The 13,924-nt window shown below is 73.4% G+C and overlaps 1 protein-coding gene across 21 annotated transcripts in view; it reads right to left on the bottom strand.

Annotated features, from left to right (window-relative positions):
- The window catches only part of PLEC (plectin), a 63,103-nt gene that overhangs the window by 36,280 nt on the left and 12,899 nt on the right, over positions 1-13,924 (bottom strand). For 4 of the 21 annotated variants that reach the window (XM_069780237.1, XM_069780239.1, XM_069780238.1 and 1 more), the window contains exon 1: positions 9,556-10,292. The exons of 8 other annotated variants lie outside the window; for them this stretch is intronic. In XM_069780237.1, coding sequence (XP_069636338.1) covers positions 9,556-10,054 — 499 coding nt within the window. In that variant the 5' untranslated portion in view covers positions 10,055-10,292. Of the gene's footprint in view, positions 1-1,889; positions 2,239-7,023; positions 7,168-7,481; positions 7,719-9,555; positions 10,293-13,924 lie in introns of those variants that run through there. 9 more of the 21 variants (XM_069780248.1, XM_069780254.1, XM_069780251.1 and 6 more) reach the window with 4 other exon arrangements.

The following is a 13,924-nucleotide window of genomic DNA, read 5'->3' as shown; positions in this document are numbered from 1 at the left end:
CATGACAGCTGCCGGCACCGCTCCCACCGTGGCACCCTCCAGCACGACACCAGCAGCCCGGGCACCGCGTGGCGGCAGAGCAGCGAGACCCAAGCGGCGCAGGCTGCCGGCAAGGGCCGGACAGGAGGCAGGAGGCACCACCGGCTCCGGCACGCCCCGGCACAGCCAGCACTTCCCAGGGCAAGGCAACGGGGTGGACCCCCCCACCCGTGCTCGGTCACGCAACGGCCGCCAGCGTCCCCCCACCGCTGCCGCCCGCCCCTGCTCATGGCGTCGGCACCCGCGTCCCCAAGCTGGTGACAGCCCCGCAGCCTCGCACTGGCCCCACCCGAGTCCCCGGGGCTGCCGCAGCTCCTGGCGGAGCCGAGCCGGACCCCAGCCAGCATCCCTGGGGACAGCCACCGCCCTCGGCACAGGGACACGGGCTCCTCTCCCTGATGCCGATGCCGCCGCAGGCAGGAGGCACCTGGGGCCCGCGGGCAGGCCGGCGGGCAGCGTGGGAGGGGACGCGGCAGGCGGCGGCGCGGCGCGGGCGCTTTGAAGATCTGAAGAGGTAGAAGGCCTGGCACAGCCCCTGGGACAGGCAGGGCTCCCATCGCAGGCAGCTGCCAGCCCGGCCAGGCCGGACGGGCAGGAGCTGCCTCAGCCTTCGGCTCCAAGGCCCCGCGGGTGCCAACACCCAGCCGGGCCGGCCCAGCTCCTTCCCACGGCATCTCCCCGCCGGCCGGGAGCCTGCAGGGGCTGCGGCCGCCCTCAGCGCCTGTCCTGGTGGCAGGACCACCGGCAGCACCCCCAAAACCACGGCCGGCACCGGGGGTTCGGCACCACCCTCTGTGGGTGATGGGACAGTGAGGGGCTCCGCAAGAGCACCCGGGGACCCTGCCAAGCACCGGCACACAGTGTGTCCGACCGAGCTGGCATTCTCCCCTCTGCAGCTGGTGCCCGTGCACCACGACAGGCACCCCCCCACCTGTGGGCAGGAAATGGCGCTGCCACCGGATGGCTGCCAGCACCCACCGCCGCAGGGGGATTACCAGGGCGGGAGGCCCCCACCAGCCCCCGGGGCCCTTCATCCGCTGCTGCCTGCCCATTTTGGCAGAGGCGGTTGGCAGGAAAGAGCTCTGTGCCCCGCCGAGCCGACGCGTCGTGCCTCGACTGGGACAACGAGGCAGTGAAAATGCCATGGGTGCTTCCCGCCACCAGCCCGGGAGGAACCCGGCTGCACCCAGGGGTGGGGGGGTGGGGGGGCTGCGGGGGAGACACCCCGAGCCGGTCCCGCCGGGGAAGCCGTGGCGGCACGCGGGGATGCCGGCTGGGTGCCGAGGGTCTCGGTGCCAGCACCAGGGTCACCCTGCAGCGACACATGGGGGGGCGGGGGCAGGACCGGCTGGGCCACGGGCACGGCAGTGGGAGCCGGGGTCACCCCGGGACAGCCAGAAGCGGTGGGGGACCCCCCCGGGAGGGAGGTGCGGGGGGGAGGCTGGGAGAGCCGCGTGGGCACACCCGCACCCACAGGCGTGCCGGCACACACACGCGTGCCCGCACAGGCGTGCACACACACGCGTGTGCACACGCAGCCCCCCCTCCCCACCCAGCAGTCCACGGGCACACACGGCCCCGTCCCCAGCCGACCCCCCAGCACCGGCTCGGCCCGGCTCGGCTCGGCTCAGCTCGGCTCTAGGGGGCGGGGCTCCCTGGGCAGGCCCCGCCCCTCCCCCTTCCTTCCTCCCCCCCTCGCGTCGCTACCGCCCGTCCCCGGGGTCCCCGCTCCTCCGCAGGATCGAGTCCCGGCCCGACCCGGTCCCGCGGGGCTCGTCCCCCGGCGCCCCCCACCCCGGTCCCGGCCCCCTCCCGTATCCCGGCCGCGCTCCCGCCGCCGCCCCACGTACCGGCGCAGCAGAGCCGGGCGCTCAGGTACCGCCGCCTCTCGGGCTCGGAGCCGCCGCTCAGCCAGCCCCCCCCGGGACCGGGACCGGGTCCGGGTCCGGGACCGGGACCGGGACCGAGGGCGGAGGGGCTGCCCTCCATGCTCGCTCCGCACCCGACGGCTCCCGACGAGGCGGCAAGGGGGCCGGGGCCCGAGTCGGAGCTGCCCCGCCCCGCCCCGCCGCCCCGTCCCGTCCCGCCCCCGGACTGCTCAGGCTCCGCCGGTCGCAGCGGACCCGGTTGCCCGGCACCCCCGGCCCCGGGATCCCCCGCGTCCCCCCGGGCGGGACCCCCTCTCCTCCCGCAGCTGGGACCCCTGTGCTGGGGGCCCTGCGCTCCGGGCAGCCGGCACCCCTAACCCCGTGCATCCCTTCCTGCACCCCTAACCCCGTGCACCCCTTTAACCCTGTGCAACCCTTCCCCTGCACCCCTAACCCCGTGCACCCCCTCCTGCACCCCTTCCCCTGTGCACCCCTTCCCCTGTGCACCTCTTCCTGCACCCCTAACCCCGTGCACCCTTTCTCCTGCACCCCTGCACCCCTAACCCCGTGCACCCCTTCCTGCACCTCTAACCCCATGCACCCCTTCTCCTGCATCCATGCACCCCTAATCCCCTGCACCCCTTCTCCTGCACCCATGGACCCCTAACCCTGTGCACCCCTTCCTGCACCCCTAACCCCGTGCACCCCTTCCCCTATACCCCTAACCCCATGCACCCCTAACCCCGTGCACCCCTTTAACCCTGTGCACCCCTTCCCCTGCACACCTTCTCCTGTGCACCCCTTCCCCTTTGCACCCAGTGCCCCCCAGCACCCTTCTCCCCACACTGCACTCAGCCACCCCAGCCCACCCCCCCGTCCCCTCTCCCAGCTGCACCCCGATACCCCCCTGCACCCCTTCCCCCCACGCACTCCTCTGCCCGGCCAAAGGCAGGGGGATCAGCCCCCTCCTTCCCACCGCTGCAGGCAGGGCTAGGCCCCCCCAGCACCCTGCTCCTGTGAGCCGAAGGCAGCTGCCCACGCCTTCCTGAGCCTGGCGCAAGCCCCCAGGAGCCCCCCCCGATTACTGCAGCCACGGGGCACCCCAACATCTCCAACACCCACCTCCCACCCCCCCCTCCCCACACACTGAGCTCCCGGGTCGGGTGAGAAGCAGCTCCTGCCCCCCCGGCGCTGCCGCTGCAGGCAGGCTCTGCCCCAGCTGCCTGCCCCAGCATCACCCCCCAGCCCCCACCACCACCTCCTGCCCCACGAGTGTGAGGGGAGCAGGGCCAGCCCCTGCGGGGAGGCACCCATAGGGTCCCCGTGCAGGGGGAGCCCTCGGCACGTCTGCTGGCGGGTCCCCGTGGCACTGACCCCCCCACCCCGGGGAGCTGCAGGGACTCCCTGCGCCAGCACCTTGCGCCCCACACCGCGTCCGACAGCCCCCCAGCCCCGGTGCCACTCGTGGGGCCCGGCCACAGCCCCCCGGCACGTGCAGGGCGAGGACCGCGGATGAGCGGAGCTGTGCCGGGAAGGAGCCTCCCGCGGGGGACGGTGGTCCCAGAGGGATGCCACCACGGCGTCACCCCACACCGGGGTCCCGGCACGCGTGGGCCACCTGCCTCCTCGCCCGCAGCAGCAGCAACAGCAGAGCTCGAAAAGCATCGCGCCGTCCCGGCAGAGTCCTGGCTCTGGCTCCCACCGCTCCGCTCGGCGTTCGGCCGCGTCTGGAGGAGAGCCGTGCCGTGGCCGGTGACTCAGACAGCCCACGGCCTTTGCCAGGCCCGGCTCTTCCTGCTCCCAGCCCCACTCCCGGCCCTGCTCCCGGCCAGTGACGGAGCCCACCCCCGGGGCGCTCCGCCGGGATGCCCTCTGGCCCGCAGCGGCTGTGGGCAGAGTGCGGCGGCCAGCCAGGCTGAGCGGCAGCAGAGAGGGTGCTGGGACCAGCAGGCACGGGCACAGGCACAGGCATGGCACAGGACCCCCAGGCAGGGAGAAGCCCGGGTGTTTCGGGGTCTGCTGCAGCCCCTGGCAGCACCCTGGGTACCAGGAGGGGTACCGGAGCTCGGCACATCCCCGTCAGCCTGCTCCCTGCCGGGGCACGGGGGGGGGGGGTGTCTCGTGTCAAAACCCAGCTGTGGCGCAACCCAGATGGGACGCACCAGGCCGGCCGCAAGCGCCTGGCTGTGGTGGCTGGGTACGGCACAGCACGGCACAGGGCCATCCCATGGCTCTGCCCCATGACGCTGCGCCAGGCATCCCATCTGTGCAGCAGAGATAAGGAGCTGGGGGGCAGTGGGCAGGGCCAGGCTGGGGCAATTAGCGCCCAGCGAGCAGGAAACCGTGTGCAACCGGGACACGCTTCCTTTGGGATGAGTGTGCTGCTCCCGTCACGCTTGCCACGGCCCCACCACGTTTGCCACGGCTGGCCCCCAGGCGATGGGCAGCCTGGCCCAACGGGGAGCCCCTCAAATGCAGGCAGGAACACGGAGGCCGTGGGACAGTGCCGGGAAGAGCTTCCCCACGCCGGCCGGGGCCCGTGCTGGGGAGACCGGCTGCTGCCAACCCCGGCTCAGAGCCGTTTCCCGCAAGGCTGGTGAGTCACCGGCCAAGCTGCAGCTGGTGGCAGTGTCCGACCCCCCTGGCCCCCCAGCCTGGCACAGCCAGAACCGCCAGCGCGGTGGAAAAGCTGAGTAGAGCAGGCGGGGGGAGAACGGGGGGGTTCCCAAACCTCTGGGGGCCTCCCCCGCCCACCGCTGCTGCCGCCACGTCTCTGGCCACGATTTTGGCAGCCTTGGAAACCGGAGTGGGGCCCCAAACAAACAGCCGGCATCCTGCTGCCAAAACAGCTTGCTCTGACGCCGCCAAAACCAGCCGGCTCTGCCGTCACTGCTCTGCCACGGCCGCCGTGCCACGGCCCCCACATCTCCCCTCCCCACCTGGCCCCAATCCCCCTGCAATCCCAAACCCGCCACTGTCCCCGGTCCCTGCTCCATCCTGGCCCCCCTGGCTCTGCAGCACCCAGGGGTGCAGCACTGGGCGGGTCTGCTCTCACCTGGGGATGGGCCTGGGGCTCCCCCCACGCTGCCCCCCCCCGCCGGGAGTCCCTGCTTGGGGCATGGGGAGCAGGGGGCACCAAGCCCACAGCAGCACCCCAGGCTCTCCTGGAGCACCCCCTGAGCCCCCTGGTTTCTCCCCAGGGTGGCAGCGGCTGCAGGATAGGGATGGGCCCCCCCCTCGCCGCGGCCAGGCGCAGGGACGGAGAAACTGGACACGAGAACCAGCTAGACTGCGGTGCCCAGGGTAAACACCTGCCCCGACACCGTGCCGAAACTGCAACCGAGAGCAGCCGGGCAGCCCCTCGTGGGCACCGAGGCAGCCCCCCCGCCCCCCCATCCATTCCAGGAACAATACTCAAAAATAAACCCCTCTCACCGCGCCGTGTCCCCGCCCGCCACACCGCCATGGCACGGCACGGCACAGGGACCACAGGGGGAACCCCCCCCCGAGCCCGGGAGGGACCGGTGAGGCACAGAACCGGACAGGGCTGAGCGCGGTCAGCACAGACAGAGCCCCCTGGGACTCGGGGGGGGTCACGGCACAGCGCGGCACAGCATGGCGGGGATGATGGGCCCCGGCAGGTGTGACCTTGGGGGTGCCCTTCGGACAGCCCTGGGCAGGCGCCAGGGACAGCGGCCCCCCCGGCGGGGAGCAGCCCAGGGCTCCATCAAGGTGCCCTGTCCGCTTTATCTGGCAGCCGGGCTAACCGCAGGCAGCGGCACAGGCAGGCCAGGCCGCTCGCCACCGGGATGGCTGCAGCATCTCTCACCGGCGCGGCTCACTGCAGCGAGCGGGAGCCCGCAGTTTCCCGAGCTCGGCTGCCGTGACAGAGGGGAGCGGGGCCATCCCGGAGCCGGTAGCACGAAGCCAGCAGCATGAAGCAGGCAGCGTGACAGCTCCCAGTGCCGCACACAGATCGACGGAAACCACAGCCAACGCCCTGGAAAGTGCCGGGGGGGGCCAGGACTGCGGCATGGGGCAGGGGGGGCCGGGACCACGGCGGCTCGCCCCACGGCTGCCAGCATCACAGCGGATGCAGATGTGGCCCTGGCAGGAGGGATGCATGCGGCCACAGCCGCCCCAGCTTCGGGCACGAGGGGTCTTGTGGGACCACAGGACACAGCTCTGCCGGCGGGGATGGCGGTCTGTGCTGGCGGGGATGTGTGGGGATCCCCGGCACTTGGCCGCAGCCGCACTCCGACCGCAGTCCCCGTCCAGCCCGGCCGCAGCCAGCCCAGCCCTTCTGCGGCACAAGCGTGCCGCACCGCAGGCAGCCCCTGCCCGCACCCCCGCAGCGGGCAGCTTTGCCCCTCCACTGCTGCCTGCGCTGCCCCAGCAGCCATCGCTCACTGCGACTTTTGGGGGGCACACTGCTCACGAGTGGCGGCTGCCGGCATAGAGGTGAAGACAACAGTGTGGGAAAGGGGGGGGGGCTCCATGAACCCGCAAAATAACCTGCCCGCATCGGCAGCTGCCTGTCCACCGGCCAGCCCTGCCCGCCCTTCCCGCAGGGACACATCCCTGCCAAACACCGGGATCTGACACGGACGCTCCCACCCGCAGCCAGCCAGGCCAGCCAGCATGCCGCGGTGTCCCTCCTGGGCCCCCACCGTCCCTCCTGTCACCAGATCCCTCTCCTTAAAAATATTTGGCACCTTCACGCCTCGGGAAAACACCTGCTGCTCCCCAGCGGGGAGATTTGGGCTGTCGGATCCCCAAAAATGATGGGGAAGGGGGTTGGGGATGCCCAGGTGACAGCCCCCTTGATGCACCCACGCCGGGGTGGGGGGCTGCTGCCGGGACCCCCACCCCTAATGGTGTCGGGGAGGGGGGTCACACTCCAGCGCTGCTGAGTCACCCTGGGTACCAGGATGCGCTGCATCCCCCTCCCACTCCCCCCCACCCCGGGATGCTCTCCCACCCCAGCAGGTGGGGGTCCCCCCCTAAAGCCCCCCAGTACCACCCATCGGGGCAGCAGGTCCCTCCCTCCTTTCCACCCCCCCCCCCGGCTCCCCTCCCCTCCCCGGGGATGGGCGGGGCGAGGGGCCGAGCCCACCTGCATCCCCCGGTTCGGCACGCCGCCGCCAGTACCAGACCAGGGCGAGGGATGCTGCGTGTCCCACGGCCACCAGCGAAGGGAAGAGGGAACCGGTGTCCTCCATGGGGACACGAAACGACACGGCACGGCTCGGAACGGCTCGGCGGGGCAGGGACGCACCAGCGCCCGCCCCCCCACGGGGCAGCTCCCGCTCCGCCTTAACCCCTCCCGGTCCGCGGCGGGGGAGACGCCTTCTTGCCGGCTGTACCGGCAGGATCGGGTCCGTCGCCGTCGTGTCGTGTCTCTTCCCCCCCGCCTTGTGTCGTCCCCCCCCGACCGCGGTCCGCTCGCCCCCATCACTCACATCCCGGCTTTTTATATCCCGGGATGCCCCGTCCGGGCGGCGCCAGCCCCCCCCCCCGTCCAGTCTCCAGCCTCCCCCCCCCCGCCGCCTCGGCTCGGCGGGTCTCACCTACCCGGCACGACCTTCATGGGCAGGCAGGACGCAGGCAGGGAGAGGGCAGGGAGCGGGCAGCGCGGAGCGAGGGCGCAGCGCGGCTCCGCCGGTGGCGGCGGCGGCGGGGAGGGGGGGGGGAGGCGGGCAGAGAGCGGGCACCGATATAAATAACCGGGTCCCGTCACCGAGCCCGAGTTAGAACATGACACGGGTGGGGGCGGGACGGGGCGGCCGCGGCACCCCGGGACCCCCCGGACCCCCCGGCGCAGGGGGGGTTAACCCGGCCGCCACCTCGGGGAGTTAATTACGGAGGCATTAATGGCCTGGAAACGGCCCCCGCCGGTGGAGGAACGAGCCCCGCCGGGCCGGGGGTCGGGCTGGGGTGGGGGGCGGCGGGACCCTCTCCGCCCCGCGGGGACCCCCGCAGGCCCCCGCCGCCGGCGCGACCCCGTCCCCGCCAGCCCGGAATCCAGGCCTGATTTTCCCGCAGCGGCTCCCCGGAGTGGAGGGAAAACCCGGACCCGGATCCGCCGGAGCGGCGGAACGGCCGGCTCCCGGGAAGGTCCGGGGCTCCGCGGCCGCGTCCCACGGGGACCCCCCCCCCGCCCCGACCCCCCCCCCCACGCGGGGGCGGGCAGGGGCTCGGGCAGCACCCAGTCCCACTGCCGGCCACCCCCCCTCAGCTCCGCAGCACCCAGCTCCGCGGGCCCGGAGCCCAGCGTGGAGTGCGACCCCCAGGGAAGAGCTCGGGGACCACCCCCAAACCCCCCCCGGGTAGGGGGTGCGGAGACGGGGGGGGTGAGCGGGGCAGAGCTGGGGGCGAGCAGAGGGACGGGCAGCGCAGGGGACGCTGCGGCGGGGCGGGTCCACGCAGAACGGCGCAGCCCACGCGTGCAGGCGGGCCCGGCCCCCCCCGCCGCCCCCCCCCCCGGCCCAGTGACTCACGGCGCTGGCAGGGAGCGGGCCCGGCGCCTTCGGGCTGGAAACTTGGACCGGCGGCTGCCCAGGGGCTGCGGGACTGAGTCACGGCCGGCAGCGGGGTGGGGGGGCGGGGGGGCCGGCAGCGAGGAGGGGGGGGCCGGCAGCGGGGGCCCTCACCGCGGCCTCGGGGCGCCGGCGGCAGCTGCCCCGCCCGGGGGGGCGGACGCCCCGCAGCCCCCGCCGGATCCAGCTGCCGCCGATCGTGTGTCGGGATCGCGTGTCACTGGGGGGCGAGGGATGGACGCCCCCCCCCCCCCCGCAGCCCCCGGCCGCAGGCAGCCCCCTCCCCACCGACAGCCCTGCCCACCCCAGCTGCCGCTGTCTGTCTGTCCATCCGTCCGGACCCACCCTGTGCACAGTGGGGACCTGGGGGCGCAGCCTCCCCAAAGGCACACACACCCCCGCCCCGGCACAGCCATCCCACGGCACAGCTATCCCACAGCACAGAACCCCCCCACAGTGCAGCCCCCCACGGCACAGCCACCCCACAGCACAGACCCCCCTACACAATGCAGCCCCCCACCCACCATGGGGAGCCCGGGGGGGGCCGGCAGCAGCGAGACCCCCAGCAGCCCACCTGCCCAACCCCCCTGGGGCATCCCGTGGAGCTGCCCTGCTGCACCCTGGCACAGCCGGCCCCCCCCCGGATGACCCAGGCCCTAGCACTGCATGCCCCCCCATGCCCGGCCCACAGGCAGGGGTACCAGCAGGGCCCGGCCCCCCCTCACCCCATGGGACAGCTGGGGCTCTGCCGAGCCACGGGGTCCCCATGGATGCACAGCAGCATGGCAGTTCCCAAGGCCCCCCCAGCACCTCCCCTCCCCAGGCTCATCCCGGGCAGCACAGGGGCTGCAGCTGACCCCCACCCCTGACCTTGGCCAGGCAGGAAGGGCAGCGGGGGGGGAGGGGGGGGCCGTGGCATCAGTTCAGTGCCCGAGGCTCATGGGGGCTGCAGAGCTCTCCCGGGAGCAGAAGGGTTAAGGTGCCCCCACACACCCGCACACACGAGAGCACCCCAGGGGACACCCAGGGGCGAGGGCTGACGGACCCTCCTCCCGCCCAGCCCGGGGGGTCCCGGCACAGGGCCCCCTCCCACAGGTGCTGGTTGATACCTGGGATGGGGCCAGACTGGGGGGGTGGCTGGGACACTCCCCCCCCAGCAGTGGCGGCGGCGATGGGCTCCACGTGCCGCTCGCCCTCCTCCTTCCTGCGGTAGAGCCGGTCGCCACCGGTGGGCCGTGCCCTGCCGGTACCGGTAGCGGTGTCGACGGCGTCAGCGGCGGAACGTCGAGCGGGGACGGCGGGGCGGCGGGTACGCTGCAGGGAGAGCGGGACAATCTCGGGCGGCAGGCGCAAGTACTGGCGCAGGTAGGCGATGCCCTCATCCGTCAGGTACCAGTAGAAGTGCCGCCAGGCAAAGGTCTCTCGCACCAGCCGGCGGGAGCGGAGGGAGGCCATGGCACGAAGCACCTCCACGTTGGGGACGCCAGGCAGCTGCGGGTGGGCACGCCGCGGCCGGGGGTCCTTCTCGGCCACCAGCACGCCTTCGCGGAACAACAGCTCCAGGATGGCGCGCAGCCGCTCCAGCGGCATCAGCATCCCGGCCACCATGGCGCGGCTCGGCACGGCACGCGGCACGGCACGCCTGCGCTCGGCTCAGTTATGGCTCGACACAGCCCGGTACGGTCTGGCACGGCTCGCTATGTTCTGGCACGGCTCAGTATGGCCCAGCCCGGCTCGGTACGACCCGGCCCGGCTCAGTATGGTCTCGCACGGCTCGGTATGGTCTGGCACGGCTCGGCAGAGCCCAGCCCAGCCCGGTATGGCCCGGCACGGCTCGGCGCGGCGCTGGCTGCCTGCGGCGGGCAGACTGGCGGCAGCTCCACCCCCGGGCCGGGGGGGGACACGACTCGGGAGGAGAGGGGGGGGGCCGGAGCACCCGCCGCTCGGCCCAGCCCTGACTCAGCGGCCCCTCCCCGGCCCCGCCAGCCGCCCGGGGGGGGCCCCGGCCGGACCCGCTCCCGACCCACCCGGCCGGTTCCCGCCCGGGAACCCCCGCGGGTCCCGCCCCGCCCCGCCGTCGGTGGGGGGGGGGGGACACCCCTCAGACCGGGACACACACACACACACACACAGCCCCCTCAGTCCGGGGGGACACACCCCTCAGCCCGGGGAGGGGGGACGGGGAGGACCGGAGGGGGGGGGACCGGGGGCGGCCACCACCTGCCCGGGGACGTGGCCCCCTCGCCCCCCCGGCAGCATCCCGTCCGGCGGAGCCAGCCGCACCGCCGGTCCACAGGCAGGGCTGCAGGCAGGGCTCCAGCGGCCGCATCCTGCCAACGTCAATATTTGCTCCGTTCCTGCCCGTTTGTGCAGGGCGGGGGGGCTGCAGCCCCCGGGGGGAGCACCCATCCTCACGTCCCAGCTGTCCTGCAGCAGCCGGGGTGACAGCCCCGGCGTTGGCACGGCTTCACCGAGCCCCCCCCCCCGCCGAGCCCCCCCAGCCGCTCATCCACAGAGATGGCATGTGGGGACGAGGCAGCTGCCACCCGCGGCCGTCCCCAGCACCCCACCGGCAACCGCTTGCCGCCCACACACCGGCACCGCGGGGACCCCCGGCAGAGCCCCCACTACGCCGGCTGGGGACCCCAAGCACCACCATCAGGAGAGGCCCGGCACCCAGGGCCCCCAGCACCGGGAGCTCCCCACCCCTGGGCGCACCCAGGTCCCGTGGGAGAGAAGGCGGGTGGGTGCCAGCAGCCGGCCCGCGGGCAGCCGGATCATTTCCTCCTCCCGTCACGTGCCAGCGCCGGTGCCAAGAGCAAGAGGGACACTGGGACAGCCCAGGGTGCCCTGGGAGCCTGGGGGCTTCCCCACGCCCGGGGCTCCCCCACACCCGGGGGGATCCCAGCCCCACAGCCCCGAAACAGGAGAGGGCCATAGCTGCTGCCATGCCTGCCCCCCCCCCAGCCAGGGGTCCCATGCCCCCCCCAGCCCAGTGCAGTGGAGCCAGGGCAGCCTGGCAGGGGGACGCTGTGACCACCACAGCAGGAACCCCCCTGGCAGTGGTGGGGGGACTGGGGGGTGGGCTGGGGGACACCGTGGCCTTGGGGACAGCATCAGCTGCAGAAGCACCAGCACCGTCCCTGGCACCCCCTTCCCTACTTACGGCACTACCAGGAATGGGGCGGCAATTGGGGTGCGCCGAGATTTACCGGCAAGGCAGTGGAGAGCAGAGACCCTGGCACAGTCCTGGCCATGCTCACGCCAGTGGGGTGCCCCAAACCCACGGGAACGGGTGATGTAAGCTGTGCCAGCATTGCCGGGGCGGGGGGCCCACACTGGGCCTTGCACAACTTCCCTCTTCCTCTGATCTTGGGGGGAGACGGGGGGCAGGAGGAGCAGAGCCCCCATCCACATCCCCCGAGGGCCCCCACCATGGCCCAGTGCAGGAGCCAAGGAGCCGGGAGCAGCGGGAGCAGCGGGAGCAGCGGGGGCACCGGGGCACCTACCCCCCCCCCCCAGCGCAGGAGCATGGCACCCACTCCCCCCATGAAGAGCATCAGCCATGTGCCCAAGCCCCCCCGCAGCATGCCCAGCCCCACGGAGCACATCCCCCCCCCATGGCCCCACAGCACCCACACCTCTGGGGTGTGCTCCGGCACATGGCACCCCAACAACCCCGGCAGTGTTGGGAAGGATGGGGGGGGAACAATGAGGGGAGGCTGGCCTGGCATGTGGGGAGGGCCCGAGTTCACCGATGCCAGCCCAGGGCTCCCTGCCGGGACCCCCGTGCAGGGCAGTGCACCCCCAGCTGCAGCCCCCCCGGGGTGGGGGGGACGCGGGAGCCCTGGCTGCAGCACTGCTGGTGCTGCCCAGCCGTGCCCCCCCCGGCAGGGCTGGTGACAGGAGCGATGACACCCCGAGCCACCCCAGACCCCCGACCTGCTCCCCACCCTGCAGCCTGGGAGGGAGGGGAACCAGAGGGCAGGGAGGGGCAGGGGACACGCTGTCCCACCCAGGACAGACAGACAGACGGACAGACAGACAGACAGACAGGCAGACAGTGCCTGTGGGGACGCAGTTCCCCCAGTGCCTGCACCAACCGGTCCCCCCTCGGGGGGAGGACAGCCGGGGGGGGGGACACGGAGGCCGCGGTGCAGGGCCGGTGCAGCCAGCATGGTGCTCTCCGTGCCTCGCTGCAGCCGCGGCCTGGCTCCCTGCAAGTGGGGGGACCTGTGTCCCTCCCCACACAGCCGTCTCCTGCCCCACACAGCCACCAGCACAGGCCCCCCACCCCACTGCCGCCAGCCAGCCCTCCGCAGCACTGGGCCCCCGTGCCCATGTCGGTGGGTGCAGGGATGGCGCAGGGGCACAGCTGGGGCATCTCCCCGTAAGCGTGGCCCCCCCCAGGACATGGCACCCTGCACCCCACCGCACCCCCAGGCCCCGCAGCTGGGTCACGGCCACGCCGTCCACAGGGAAATGCAGAGTCAGCGCCCGCCGCAGTGATCCAACGCGATGTGACAGTGGAGCTGGCTCCAGCGTCCAGCCGCCCCCCCCCACGCCGCCCATCCGCCAGGGACGCCGGGCACAGTGCCAGCACCCTCCCCGCACCCACCGCACACCGCCCGGGGAGCATCGGGTGCACCCCAGAGAGCATCGGGTGCACCCCGGGGACCAGGTACCATTCTGCCCTCCCTGAGCACCAGCTCAGCGGTACCGGCCCCACAGCTCACGCCTCTGCCTTACCGCCTCCTCCTCCCAGCTCCGGCACGCAGCCCGTGAAGCCCCAACATCGCACACCGAGCATCCAGGGGGACACCGGCTGCCGGCACGCGGCGCTGGGCTTACCCCCCCTCAAGCCCTGCTGCACCCCCTGCGCCCCGCACTGCTCTGACAAACGGCCGGGGGGTCTGACCCACGAAGACTCCGTGCAGCCTGGCAGGTTGCAGACCCCCAAATCTCGAGGCAAGCGGGTGGGCGGGCAGGCGGGTGGGCAGCGGTGGAGGCAGGGCCCTGCGGGCAGCAGCTCCTGGCCATGGGCCCGTCGCTCCCCTCCCGGTGCCAGTGCCGGTGCCGGGGTCCATCAGGGCTGGCGCTGGCGGGACCGGAGGGCTCCCCGTGCCGAGGCATGAACAAAGGCACGGCTGTTTGCGGAGGGCACCGCGGTCAGGGCCGGGGGGGCCGGGGGGCACCATGGGCCTGGGCCAGGGCCGGGTTATTAATGAGGCTGGGGCCAGCGGGGGTCCTCCGGCCGTGCCTGTTCTCACCATAAATCAGCCCCGCCGGCAGCCCGGAGTCTGCAGGAGGGGGCACAGCCTGGGCTCCCCCCAGCTGGGCCTACAGCACCGCCATGCCACTGCCACGGCTGCCGGCCACCCCAGAGCGAGCCCCCTGCCTGGCTGCGCCCCGACCCTCGCCGGGGTCCCTGCCAGCCGGCCCCAGCCCGGGATAACAGACCCTGCGGTGGCTGCCCGC

The sequence above is a fragment of the Haliaeetus albicilla genome, chromosome 3 (genome assembly GCF_947461875.1).
Source record: "Haliaeetus albicilla chromosome 3, bHalAlb1.1, whole genome shotgun sequence".
NCBI lineage: Eukaryota > Metazoa > Chordata > Aves > Accipitriformes > Accipitridae > Haliaeetus > Haliaeetus albicilla.
Note: the sequence above shows the minus strand (reverse complement) of the source record. Positions and strands in the feature narration are given on the sequence as shown.